General features: G+C 53.0%; 6 protein-coding genes across 6 annotated transcripts; 5 read left to right on the top strand and 1 right to left on the bottom strand.

Moving 5' to 3' along the window:
- Nucleotides 1-273: 273 nt before the first annotated feature.
- Nucleotides 274-2,010, top strand: CLAFUR5_05053 (uncharacterized protein; the record flags this gene model as incomplete). The annotated part of the gene is made up of 4 exons (XM_047904201.1): nucleotides 274-360; nucleotides 409-771; nucleotides 1,372-1,467; nucleotides 1,522-2,010. The coding sequence occupies 4 exons, from the start codon at nucleotides 274-276 to the stop codon at nucleotides 2,008-2,010; spliced, it is 1,035 nt and encodes a 344-aa protein (XP_047760924.1).
- A 372-nt stretch (nucleotides 2,011-2,382) lies between these two features.
- Nucleotides 2,383-3,957, bottom strand: CLAFUR5_05052 (uncharacterized protein; the record flags this gene model as incomplete). Its single annotated transcript, XM_047904200.1, has 2 exons — nucleotides 2,383-3,714; nucleotides 3,805-3,957. 2 exons carry the CDS (start codon nucleotides 3,955-3,957, stop codon nucleotides 2,383-2,385), a joined length of 1,485 nt encoding a protein of 494 aa, XP_047760923.1.
- Nucleotides 3,958-4,511: 554 nt separating this feature from the next.
- CLAFUR5_05051 (Thioredoxin-like protein 1) lies at nucleotides 4,512-5,549 on the top strand (the record flags this gene model as incomplete). Its single annotated transcript, XM_047904199.1, has 2 exons — nucleotides 4,512-4,580; nucleotides 4,632-5,549. 2 exons carry the CDS (start codon nucleotides 4,512-4,514, stop codon nucleotides 5,547-5,549), a joined length of 987 nt encoding a protein of 328 aa, XP_047760926.1.
- Nucleotides 5,550-6,173: 624 nt separating this feature from the next.
- On the top strand, nucleotides 6,174-6,976 carry CLAFUR5_05050 (uncharacterized protein; the record flags this gene model as incomplete). Its single annotated transcript, XM_047904198.1, has 2 exons — nucleotides 6,174-6,489; nucleotides 6,543-6,976. 2 exons carry the CDS (start codon nucleotides 6,174-6,176, stop codon nucleotides 6,974-6,976), a joined length of 750 nt encoding a protein of 249 aa, XP_047760925.1.
- Nucleotides 6,977-7,153: 177 nt separating this feature from the next.
- On the top strand, nucleotides 7,154-10,170 carry CLAFUR5_05049 (uncharacterized protein; the record flags this gene model as incomplete). The annotated part of the gene is made up of 9 exons (XM_047904197.1): nucleotides 7,154-7,358; nucleotides 7,409-7,528; nucleotides 7,577-7,648; nucleotides 7,696-7,767; nucleotides 7,818-7,937; nucleotides 7,989-8,090; nucleotides 8,137-8,393; nucleotides 8,444-8,706; nucleotides 8,745-10,170. The coding sequence occupies 9 exons, from the start codon at nucleotides 7,154-7,156 to the stop codon at nucleotides 10,168-10,170; spliced, it is 2,637 nt and encodes an 878-aa protein (XP_047760158.1).
- Nucleotides 10,171-10,416: 246 nt separating this feature from the next.
- On the top strand, nucleotides 10,417-11,676 carry CLAFUR5_05048 (uncharacterized protein; the record flags this gene model as incomplete). The annotated part of the gene is made up of 1 exon (XM_047904196.1): nucleotides 10,417-11,676. The coding sequence occupies one exon, from the start codon at nucleotides 10,417-10,419 to the stop codon at nucleotides 11,674-11,676; it is 1,260 nt and encodes a 419-aa protein (XP_047760159.1).
- Nucleotides 11,677-12,414: the final 738 nt, after the last annotated feature.

The following is a 12,414-nucleotide window of genomic DNA, read 5'->3' as shown; positions in this document are numbered from 1 at the left end:
AGGTGGAAATGAATGGCAGACTTGCGAGCTGGGACTCTGGTGGCCGCTTCATGATCTTTCTTGTGGTTACCAAGTGACCTGCTGTTCGATCGACTGTTCGCAAGCGCTCGGCTTCATCGTGACTTGTGAATGGTAGGCTCTTTGCGGCATAATAACAAACACCTCCAGACGAAGTGAATGCAAGTAGATACAAGTAGACCACCTTCTCTTTCCAACCTTTCGCTACGCCTCGACAGTCTCTCGAAGCTACAACTTGACACTCCGGTCACAGTGATGGCCTCCCTACCAGACAAGGACGAATTTATCGCATCTCTGTCACCAAGCATAGAGGCTGTTGGCGATTGCTCGATCTGCTACGAGGTAAGTTGACACGGTCAACATCATGCGCTATGGTCTTGAAGCTGACAGAATGAACGGAACTTCAACACTTCCATCATCACCCCATGCCGCCACAACTTCTGCGCCGAGTGCCTCAAGACGTGGCTCGAAACTAGTAATACCTGCCCTTGCTGCCGCGCGGAGCTGTGTCAGAAAGAGCTCGAGGACTCCGACGACGATGAAGACGATGTGATAGACGGAGAAGATAGAAACGCAGCCGCCGAACGAGACGAACTGATCCGACACGGCTTCGGAACTTTCAACTACCCAGAAGAGGCGTACGAACGGATGCTTCAGATCTTCCAAGACCACTTCGCTACTGCCACTGATCCTTATCAAGCGACTGTCCTACGTATCTCGGTGGAGGACGGAGATGAGAGGACAGTCGGCATTCGCCAGCTTATGATGTGTACCCCAGACAGCCCCTTCTGGGTGAGGTCTTTGCGATTCTTGATGAGACGTCTTACTGGCATCGAATTTGGGACAGTGTGGTCGGCGACGATCGAGTAGCCTGGGCGACAGGAAGTATGAGGTGATTCAAGGAGCTGGCGCAAGCGGAAAGAAACAGAAGGAGGATACGGACTGGTGGTGACGTTAGCCCTATTAGAACGTCTCGAGAACCCGCTCCATAGTCAGGCAAGAAAGTGTCTGTGACGTACTCATTCACTCGAGATCTACAATGCAGGTGAGACAAGCTTTACCGCAAACCCAAATCCTCCCTTTCCCTTCATGCTCTCAATATCTCGACTAGAAGACCTGGCAGCTGTTGGCGAAAGCATGAGATGGGAACTTTGGATGCCGTAGAGCGTTAGGGAAACCGTACACGGAGATCGGAGACACTGCATTGCGCGAGACTGAGATTTGCAAAAGGTTTACTCGCGAATCTTCCATCTGGAGTCATTAGCAAACATCGTGATCCTAGCAAGCAGTAGATCGATGACCCTACCGTCCTGCCTTCGTGCTCACCCGTGCTTCATCCTGATAAATTATTAGCACGACTCCATCATAGCCCTGACAACGAGAAACGACTGGATCTGGCAGGTAACAACAGCACCAACGTTCATCGGACAGAGCAATGTCTGCTTCGATGTCAGTCAGTATCTATAAAATCATCCACGCGTCCCAGAGCTAACAAGCATAAAGATCCTCACGGTGAGTCAAACATCCTGCCACCACAATTTCTGCTGGCATTGCATCACTGAACGTTCCAAACTCAAAAACACTTGCCCGGCCTGTCGTGAGGTACTCTTTCAGCAGGAAGTATCTGCAGCAGAAGACGATTTTGAGGACAGTGACGACGAGGAAGTAGACTCGTACGGGGAGACAGCCAAGGACCGCAACGCAGCCCGCCGCTCCGGCTACGATACCCACGACTATACCCGAGAAGAATACGATCGACTGCTGCGTCTCTTTCAAGACCACATCAAGATCTCATCCCAGCCCGATGCTGCACAAGCACTAGTCATTCCGTATCAAGGACAAACGCCATCCTGGGAAAGGGTAGATATTGCAGGCATTGTCACTCAAACGAGCGATGGGCGATTTACTATCGACGAGAAGCAAGTACGATGCGTTATAAGGCACAAAGCCAAAATCGCGGGCCAGGACATATGGACGGCGAGGTTCGAGTAGTCTGGACTGTCGCGGAGTTGCCATGAGGTGACGGAGACTGCTAGTACGATGCCTTCTGCCAGATCCAGGGTTTTCGCATGTGCATTTCTATCAAGTTCGCGCCGTCGACAACGTTAGCAATGTCGATTTTGGAGGTGCCGTTTTGTGGAACAGACTTCATGCTTCGAGGTAGAAGTGATGACTGATGAGCTGCATCGACGGCCCAGCAGCTTGACAAGCTATCGTTTCATAGAACGCCAGCCCAGATGCCACAAGGGCTGCGTGCGCAATTCATGCATCTCATGACCATCATGAGCTATCTGGTAGCATGCGCGCCATATCGCTACTGCAATATCAATCCCAGCACCATCGCTATGCCTAAGTTAAGCCCGCTCACTTCTTCCCAAAGCCAAGGAACTTCTTCATCTTGCTCTCCACATCGAGCTTGCTCTTACTGCTACCCGGTTCTGGCTTATCCTTCTTCGCCATGACAGCCTTGTGGTTCTCCTCACCCTGCGCTTGCTGCGTCTGTAACTCCACTTTAAGATCCTGTGCTCTGCTACGGTAGTCCTCCTTCAGACTAGAACCTTGACGCGCCTTCGCGGAGGCATTAGTCGACCATACCAACGTGACCATCATCCGACCCTTGAAACCAAGATCTCGTACCAGGCGCACTGCTGAGTCGTTGGGAATAGTCTGGAACCCTTTCGCGCCTAGGAAGCGAAGCTCAAATGGCTCGCTTGCTTGCGAAAGTGTCTGCCCAACTTTAGCATAGAGGTCTGAGGCACTCTCTGATGCGTAGCATGTCGTTTCTATCATGCTCTGGTCGGGGTACTTGACGCGCACGGTCACCTGTTGTATTAGCGCGATAGTTGCTTGGCGCGCTTGTTCTTGCTCTTCAAGCTCTTTGTCGGAGAGCAAACGGGTGTTTCGACCGGCACGTTCAAGTGCGGCTTGATGCGCTTTCGCGTGTGCTATACTGGGTTCGAAGGTCGATGGGTCGTCCGGTTGCATAGCGGCTGCTGGTGTGCTCGAGCTAGGCGGGCGATACACTGAGATTCCATTTAGCGTCTTCGCTGGCGGAGCTGTCGGTTGTTCGGGCATGTCTGAAAGCTGTGGTGGTGTTTCGATGGGCTGTGAAGGCGCGTCGTGCTGAGGGGCCTCCTCCATGGATACATCCTTCTCCGGTGCTGACGCTTCGGTACCGCTATCATTCACTGCCGTAGCGCTTGCGTAACTTGGGGGAGCATCATCGATCGGTGGCGCGCCGGTGAAATGCTCTCCAATCTCCTTGATTGCCTCTTCCAGAGGTTGTCCGCTATTTCTGAACTCCAGCCGCAAGAGCACACTGCCGCTGTTAAACCCGAGCTGTCCGAGCGTCTTCTGAAGATCTGCGAAAGTCTCCAAATTCCTGCCCATCACATTCATGACCGGCTGCTCATACTCCAGTCGTCCAGCCCCTGATGATTGGTTCGAAGGTATCGCGCGTTGTGTGAGATTCAACTTCCGCGATAGTTGACCTGCCACGCCATCCTCGTACTTCCGTAACACCAGCCACAAGCTTGTCGTGCTGGGGAATTTGTCTGACACGCGCCCAGCTCCTTCGCTTTCTGGTAGCTGCAGAGCCACATTCACTACTCCCACGGATTTGCTTGCTTGAACGAGCTGTAGCTTGGCACCTGCTGACAGGCCTGAAAGTCGGAAGGGTTGTGACAGGTCCACTGCCTAGTATGTGATTAGCCAGAGCGCGTCATGCATTGTGCATCTCGAACAGAATGGTATCTGCTGAGGTACTGATGATACGTTGCTGCTCACCTTATTGCTCTGCGTCTTCAGCGTATACGACTCTGGATCTAGTTTCCTGCTCTTACAGGCCTCTTCCAGCACCTCCCTCAAATATTTGCCCGGCGCGACCTTGATCTGTGTCCGCTTGAGGCCAGAGTCCACCACGAACACGTGCGACGCCATACTGGCCGCTCGGAAGGTGCTGCTATCTTCGAGATGCACCACTATCCACGCGCAGCTCCTCTTCCCCTTCTATCGTTTCGATGCTGTTCAAGCTGCCTTCGTGCTTGCGCTCGTTCGTCGGCGGTGGCCAGGAAGTATCGCACTGGTGCTCGTCCGTGTGACCAGATGAGTGGTGCGGCGAAGACGTAGGAGAGCACGACAACGATGAGGCGTTCGGTCTTGGTCAGTTGCAGGCCCGCGAGTCGGAGGTGGCTCATGGCACTTTCATGTGATACATGTAGACAGATGTTCTCGAAGCATTCACTCACATCGCACTACATCAGGCGGCAGCTAGTTGACGTTGTTTCTGACTTGAGGCTCTGCTGTCAGTAGTAGGAGATAGTAGAGGCTTGTTGCTTGGTGGTGCAGTCCCCGCGATTCGATTCACCTCATCTGAAACGTGCCTGCGTTTGCCCCACCACACCCAAACAGAGCACTTCGACATCGGCATCCCACCTGACCACACTCCTTCAGCTACAGAGGCGACCGCTTCACCACCACAGACGATCGCCACCATGTCGAAGACCGTCCACGTCGATTCTCCCACCCACTTCTCCAGCATCTTGTCCTCGTCTCGCATTGTTGTAAGTATGTCGATGCGATACTGATCACAAATCACCAACATTCTCGTGTAGGTCGCCGACTTCTACGCAGACTGGTGTGGACCATGCACAGCCATTGCGCCCGTCTATGAGGCTCTCAGTAGCCAGCTCTCGCGCCCCGGCCAAATCACCTTCACCAAGATCAACGCCGATGAACAGAAAGACATTGCCCGAACATACAATATCTCCGCGATGCCCACATTCGTCATTTTCAAGGCGCAGCGAGAAGTCAAGCGCGTGCGAGGTGCAGATCCAAAGGGGTTGGATGCTGCCGTGAAGCAGCTGGCGGAAGAGGCAGGGCGAGCAGACGAAGGAGGTGCAGATGCTGGCGAGGGATCGAGTAGTGCTGGGAAGTGGACTGGCGCAGCAGCACCAAGAGGCTATCCGGAAGTCACGGAAGAGGTCGAGATCAAGGGTCTGGATTTCCTGAACCTGGATGGAGAAGTAGGAGACAAGCGCACCATCTTCGCCCCAGAGCAGCCATCATCACTAAACGCAAAGGGCAAGAGCGCGGAAGGCAAGAAGGATTGGATTGAATCGGACACAGATGAGCAGCTCATGCTCTACATCCCATTTCAAGGCACACTCAAGCTCCACAGCTTACACATTACATCGATACCGCCTGCCGACGATGACGATGTCATGCGACCAAAGACATTGCACCTCTACAGCAACCGCAGCCATGTGCTCGGGTTCGACGAGGCAGACGATACGCCCGCGACCCAGACTGTCGAGATCAAGGAAGACCAGTGGGATGCGAAGACACAAACGGCCAAGGTGGAGCTACGGTTCGTCAAGTTCCAGAACATCAGCAGTTTGACGGTATTCGTGGCAGACGGCGAGGGTGACGGAGAGAAGACACGCATAGATCGTGTGCGATTGTTCGGCGAGAGCGGTGCGAAGCGGGAGATGGGCAAGTTGGAGAAGATTGGCGATGAGCAGGGCGAGTAGAGGAACGGCCGGTGCGAAGATGACGAGGGACGATGTCGCGTCTTCGATGTGCACCTGCTCGCCGCTACTGGCACGATCGCGAGAGTATAGAGCCACACGTGAATGACAGAAATGAGAGATGTCCCCCAGCCCCTTCGATGAATGTCTCTTTCTCGTTCCTCGTCGGCATCCTTCCTGCCCTGCAAAAATTGCTTACATGATTTTGTAGGAACGACGCGACTCGACGCGAGCTTCCGACACGACTGCACTTTCCTCTTCGCTTGAACATCATCCATGGATAACATCCAGTCAACTTGCACTTCATCAAATGCGAAACGATACAATGCTATCTGTACGCCATAGTTTTCTTTATACCATCTCGTATCGCCGATGTCGCATTCCAGTCCAGCCTCCGCGCCATGCAATGCAGCCCCCTACACAGGGATCCTGCGAATCCGTTCGTCGCTGATCAGTCCTACTTGCGAAGAATGACTTGGCATATACAACGCGTGCGCTTCAAACGCGCCTTTGAAGAATGCATGCTTGGCGTCACAACAAGACATCCGGCAAATTGATGCTTAAGATGTTGGGTGAGACACCTGTGGAGAGACGGCATATACGTCTCCCATTCAGTGCTTAGCAGACATGGCTGTCTTTGGGCTGCTGTTGCAGCTCTCTCTGCATATCCTCGCGGCTAGTCAGACATTAATCACTATCACAGAAACGAACCGAGCTTGTTCCTCGAGGGGTACAAGGAGCACTGCCAGTCTCAGTACGCAGACGAGAGACGGATCCACCTCAGCATCGTTGTGGAATACCCAAGGCGGGACGGCAACAACCATTGCCAACGGCGGCCCAACTCTTGTTCCTGGTCCACCACCCTCGTCGAATGGAGGAGATCTTGAGATCCTGAACCCGGGGAACAATGGTATCATGTACTATTGCGCTGCCAATGACTTGGGTATGTCTCCATTCAGCACCTCAGGCAATCCTAGCTAACTTATCGCCTTATAGCCTCCTGCTCGCGGCTCATGGTCCAGCTGAATGCAACCTTCAGTTTCCCGACTGTCATCCTCGAGCACTCGGCATATATCTCACGCGTGGACTGGTCAGAGAGCGAGCTCAGCATACGCTTCAATTCACCCGGCGCATACGAGTATGTCAAACAATCTTGGAACCTCCCAGAAGCCAGCTTGGTGCCGCGTGATCTTATCACTCCCTTCGTCCTGGCTACGACTGCGCAAGAGAGCTCCGGGGCACAGCGCGACTACTTCATAGTCAATAAAGTACACTACGATGACGCCGATCTCGTTGTCGTTTGCTACGGAAGCGATTTGGACCTCGACGGCGCCGTCGACGATCTCGGCATTCAATGGGGCAGCTACGCGAACGAAGCCAATACGCCGGCCCCATCATCTATATCGGGCAGTGTAGGCGGCTCAAATTGAACGAGCGCGACCTCCAGCACGACTGCGCTCGTGAGTGTCATACCTGCTTCAACCTTTATTACGGTTGAAGAGCTCTCGAGCGCCCAGCCAACTTTCGTGACAATTCCATCGATATCGGAGAGCAGCACCATCATCGTGCGAACTCCGCCTCCAGACACATTCACCTATACGTCTGTGATGACTGTCACGCAAGTTGTGTCTACGCAATCGACCTTGACCCTAATGACACCGAGCATTATGACTACTGTTGTGCAGTCTCCCACGACGATCCTGGCTACTAGCACTGTGTCCGCTGGTGACCCGTTGACGTACTATTCGACCATCGTCAATTCTTTGGTACAGCCGACGACTATTCAAGTACCGATCACGATCAGAGAGACCAGTGGGTGTTCACTCCGGACATGTACTTGAAACGATACTGACCAGCGTTAGCTACTATGGCCTCCGATGGCCCAGTCACGCAGACAATCGTATCACTGCAGCCAACCACAATCGTGACCACGTACACTGAGCCTACCAATATTCAGATGCCCACGATTTTGACAGAAACTAGTCAGTAATGAAACCTAAGAGCTTGAAGTCAATGCTAACAGCCTGTAGCCACTTTTTCGAGCGTGCAGGTGGTTACTCAAACGACCACTCTGCAAGTTCCCACAGTCATCACAGAAACAAGTATGTGCCACGCTCCCTTAGCCGATACCTTTGCTAACTCTACTTAGCTACTCTGCCACTAGGTGAAGTGCTCACGCAAACGACGACAGTACAGGTCCCAACAGTGTCAACACAGACTAGTAGGTGTCGTGCACCGAAAGAAGGCGAAGCTTGTGCTAATGCTTGTCAGCTACTATGTCAGCAGGCGAAATCCTCACACTGACCACAACTGTAATGCAGCCAACAACGATCTCTACGACTCTGGTGCAATCGACAACGATCGAGATCCCGACCACGGTTTTGCAGACCAGTAAGTTCGATGCGATCCGAGACAATGAAGCCGTGAAGCTAATTTAGCCAGCTACCATGACTGAGGGCGCGACTTTGATACAGACCAGTATCGTACTGCAGCCAACTACAGTATCTACGACTGTCGAATTCACGAGCACTGTCACATCAACTAGTAGGCACCCCTTGCCACGAGCCAGTATCTTGCTAACCTGCCATAGCTACTGCAACCTCTGATGTAACAACCGTGTACACATCCACCTATTCGACCACCGTTCTACAACCCACGACATTCATCGAAACGAGCTTCGTACCTACGCAGGTAGAGTTCACAACCACTTCTGTCTCCACAACAACCATGATATCTGTGCAGACGCCAGATCCTATGACCATCACCAGTGTCTCGACTTATTCCACCGAAGTTGTGGTAGTGTCCACGATATCTGCAAGCACTTACACGACTGTCATACCTCCACAGGTGAGTCAAAAGTCATCTCCAAGCTTCAAGACCATGCTAAAAGGGACTAGACTGTTACAATCACAAACACCGTGGACAGCTGCGGCAACTTCCCAACCTCCACTGTTGACGGAGTACCCGCGGCTACATGCGGCAGTGATTTCGACATACGCCTGGACCTCCAGTATGGGTACTATGACTTCTCGAATGATAATGGCTCGCAGGTTCAGCAATTTGCGCCAGGCACCGATTTGACTGCAGCTGATTTAGCTGGCAGCTCATCATACTCGAGACGGAGTCTCCAGCACCAAAAGCGGTTTTGGGGCTGGGCCAAGTCGGTCGCCTCGACAGTGGTCAATACCGTGAAAACAGTTACGCAGGCAGCAGTCGATTTGACCAAAACATCCCCATCGTGGGCACAGTCGTCAAAGCTGCAGCCGAATCGGTCAACAATGTTGTCAACGTGGCCACCAAAGCCGTCACTCTTCTCACGAATCAGCCGACTACCGCCGGAGTGGACTTCACCTTACCGATTGGTATCAGCGCTGGCGATGACGATGAGTCCCCTTGGGGTCCGGCATACTTGATATTTGAGTGTGGCGAAGAGTGTGGCGGCGAAGAAGAGGAGAACAAGCAGACCATTTCTGATCTGTGGGGAAAGAATGGTCTCTTGCCATCAATCAACGATATTACTGGCCAAGAAGAGGAGCCTGAACCTGGCATCCGCGTCTATTGCGTCAGGTGCGGAGTAGACGGCTCTTTCACCGTCTCTGGATCGATCACAGTTCAGCTCCTGTCTGGAGTCCAAGACGCGCAGGTGAGCTTGGCTGGCAATCTACGCGCTGGTGTCGAGCTTGGAGTCGAGTTCCTGGCTGTCTACGAACGGGAGATCGAGCGGAAAAGATTGCTTGAAGTCGGGGTACCTGGATTCTCCATACCAGCCATTATCACAGTCGGACCAATGGTGATATTGGACGTTGCTGCGACACTCCGCATCGAAGCGCAAGGTCAAGCGATAGCTGGATTCCAGTACTACCTCGATGGATTTGAGCAGACTATCAACTTTATCGACAAATCAAAGTCAAGATCGAAGGGTTGGACTCCTCGCGTCGAGCGAGTGTTCAATGCCATGGGCAAGCTAACTGCCACTGCGGAGCTTGTCATGCCCATCGGTATCACAGTTGGCGTCAGTCTGCTTGGTGGCAAATTCACGCTGTCTGCTGGCCTTGTCGACACACCTTCTATCGACTTTACGGCATCATACGCCCTAAGCATCGACTCATCTGGAGTGACGATCAACGATGGCAACTGCAACGGCATTGAGTGGTGGATCGACCTCAAGAACAGGATAGAAGCAGTGTACCCTGGCAACACGCTCCTACTGGGCCAATGGCTCGGTCCTACGCTTGCAAAAGGGTGCCTTGGAGCGAAGCCAGCACAGACGCCACCGCCGGTGTCTACCCGTAGGACTATTGGACCTTCGACCACTTCAATGCTGCTCCCACCTCTAGCCCTGATTTCTCCCTCTCAGTACACCAACACGCCCTGTGTACCTATCTTATTGAACGGCGGCTTTGCAGATACAATGCCGTCGCCTACGATAGCGCCATGGGTACCCACTCTGGACCCTGGCAACACCTGGAGCTTTACCACTGGTTACCAGAGCGTAAATGGTATTCAGGTCAACATTAATCGCAACGCCAACAGCCCTTATAGTAACGTTGTGCTCTCACAGAACATCACCATGGTTCCAGGAGCAAGGTACAGCCTATCCATGACCTTCAAGTATGCTCGATAATCGAACGCCTGCTACCTCAACGGGTTTCTGGACGGCACCTACATCTGGTCGCTCTACGATGGCAACACGGCACAGGCTGTCGGGACTTGGTACGACAATACTGCGCCTGTCTTCACAGCCACAAAGGCAACGGGACGTTTCGACATCTACTTTACCTGCGTTTCGAGCGCCAGTAATACATACTATCTGGACAATGTCCGATTCAATTTGATCGAAGTACCGGCCGGAGCTGCCTGCACCACTACCATGACCTCGTCGCGCACCTCATCAACAACTACTGCTCCAGCTGTGCTCCGAAGTGCTTCATGCCCAGCGGACAACCTGAAGACTTATACTGGAGCTGATGGCTCGACATACCAGATACAATGCGACACGGACTACAATCCAGGATCGAGAGGCGATACTATTCGCCGGGTCACTACCTTCCAGCAATGCGTTGATGCCTGTGTTGCCTTTGGCAATGCATGTCAAGCCTCTTCGTTCGTGCCCGGACGTGTTGGAGACAATTGTTACCTGAAGCAGTCGACGCTGTACAAACAGGCAGTTAATATTGTCGTGCACTCCATCCGACGTCTGACAAACGCTATAGCTAAGCGGCAAGACGAAACTTTTGCATCCACCACATCAGTTGCTATCGAAGCTGGAAGCACATTCACCTCAGATGATCTCACAGGCATTGCCGACAAATCCGTTGACTATGGCAACGCCGCCTACGATACCGACGCTATAGCAGCAGCTGAAGCAGCATTTCAAGTTCAGGACATCACGAACTCTACCTCCTCAGGCTCCTCTACTTTCGTGCTTCCCTCGGTCAACGATACCATCGCAGCCTCACAAAACGCAAGCATCCAACTCGCCGCGTCCGCAAACAACCCCTCGTCTAACAGCACTGCCGCTATCCTCGACTCTTCTGTCGATACAACGTGGACATCCCTGTCAGACACCACTCGCTCTATCATGCTCATGGCTACAACCTCCGGTAACCTGAATCTTGCAGCCCACACCAACATCTCCTCCGAGAACCCGCAAACATCCCTCCTCTTCTCTTCAGCCAGCGGCGACGGAGTGATCACGAGCGACTACGCCTCGAGATCATTCGTATACTTTCCCGCCAGCATCGCATCGTACAACGCATCCCGTTTACGCCTTGTCGACGACCCTTATATTCCCAGAGGCAGCAGGATTGTAACGTTGACGCCGCTCAACATTGGAGGTGGAGCTGTGTATGTGGCGGCTGATACGGAGGGAAATATGATGCAGTTAGCTTGGTGTGATGTGGAGGGTGGGGCGCCGAAGGTCTTTGTTGTTACTGGGCCGGAGGGTGTGGCTGCGCTGGAGATGGAGGAGGTCAGATGGAGTATCACGGGTGGCGTTGTCAATGAGTGTCAAGCGTTGACGTTGGCTACTGAGATGGTTGATGGATTGGATGTGGGAATCGGAGGTGGAGGATGGAAATCGGATGTGAAGGTTGTCCATGTGTCGTATACTGGTTGGCTTCTTGTATAGACTACTGTGGTGCGGCTTGCAGACACTTCGGCGATGCTGAGGTATCGTACGCACGGGTTGGTGGTTGTCCTTAGCGGCAGAGCCCTTCACGAATCACTAAGTACTGTCACTAAGTACTGTCACTGAGTACTGCCACTAAGTACGGTCACCAAGCCCTGGTGACAAAGTATGTTGCCGCCGCTATATTTGTTGAATTCACTCCCAGAGAGCTGTTCAAGTAACATACATCCGTAGATCTAACACACGTCGACGCGCTATACCCTCGACTATAGCAATCGCACTTCGCTACTCGGCTACATGCCAGCGTATTGAACCAACGACCTACGCTTCATCAGTAAATGAAAGCGCTCGGCGGGAATCAACCTTGTCACCTGCCCTCGTGTTGTCGATCAAGATTGAAAAGCATTGCGCACTTTCTCTTGTCGTCGTTGCAACGCGCCTGTAGGCAGGAGCTGCCGGCCACTCCATCATCGAATATGACCTCGCGGCTCTACCAGCACGGACAACGAGAACCGCCCGCCCGACGAGAGCACAATAAGAACGAGGGACAACAAATTGTGGGTTTGGTCGTTGGTAAGGAAGGCGCAGTCGAATTGAGTTTGACTGTCGCGGATCTAGCCGAGCTCCGTCGACGCTATACCATATCCGGGCTGCCAACGTCGCGGGCGGCGGTGTCAAGAATTCTGAGTGACTCCTGCTGGCGTCAACATGAAAGGCACTGGACTTCAAAGTCTGTTC

Source organism: Fulvia fulva, chromosome 4 (assembly GCF_020509005.1).
Source record: "Fulvia fulva chromosome 4, complete sequence".
Classification (NCBI taxonomy): domain Eukaryota; kingdom Fungi; phylum Ascomycota; class Dothideomycetes; order Mycosphaerellales; family Mycosphaerellaceae; genus Fulvia; species Fulvia fulva.
Note: the sequence above shows the minus strand (reverse complement) of the source record. Positions and strands in the feature narration are given on the sequence as shown.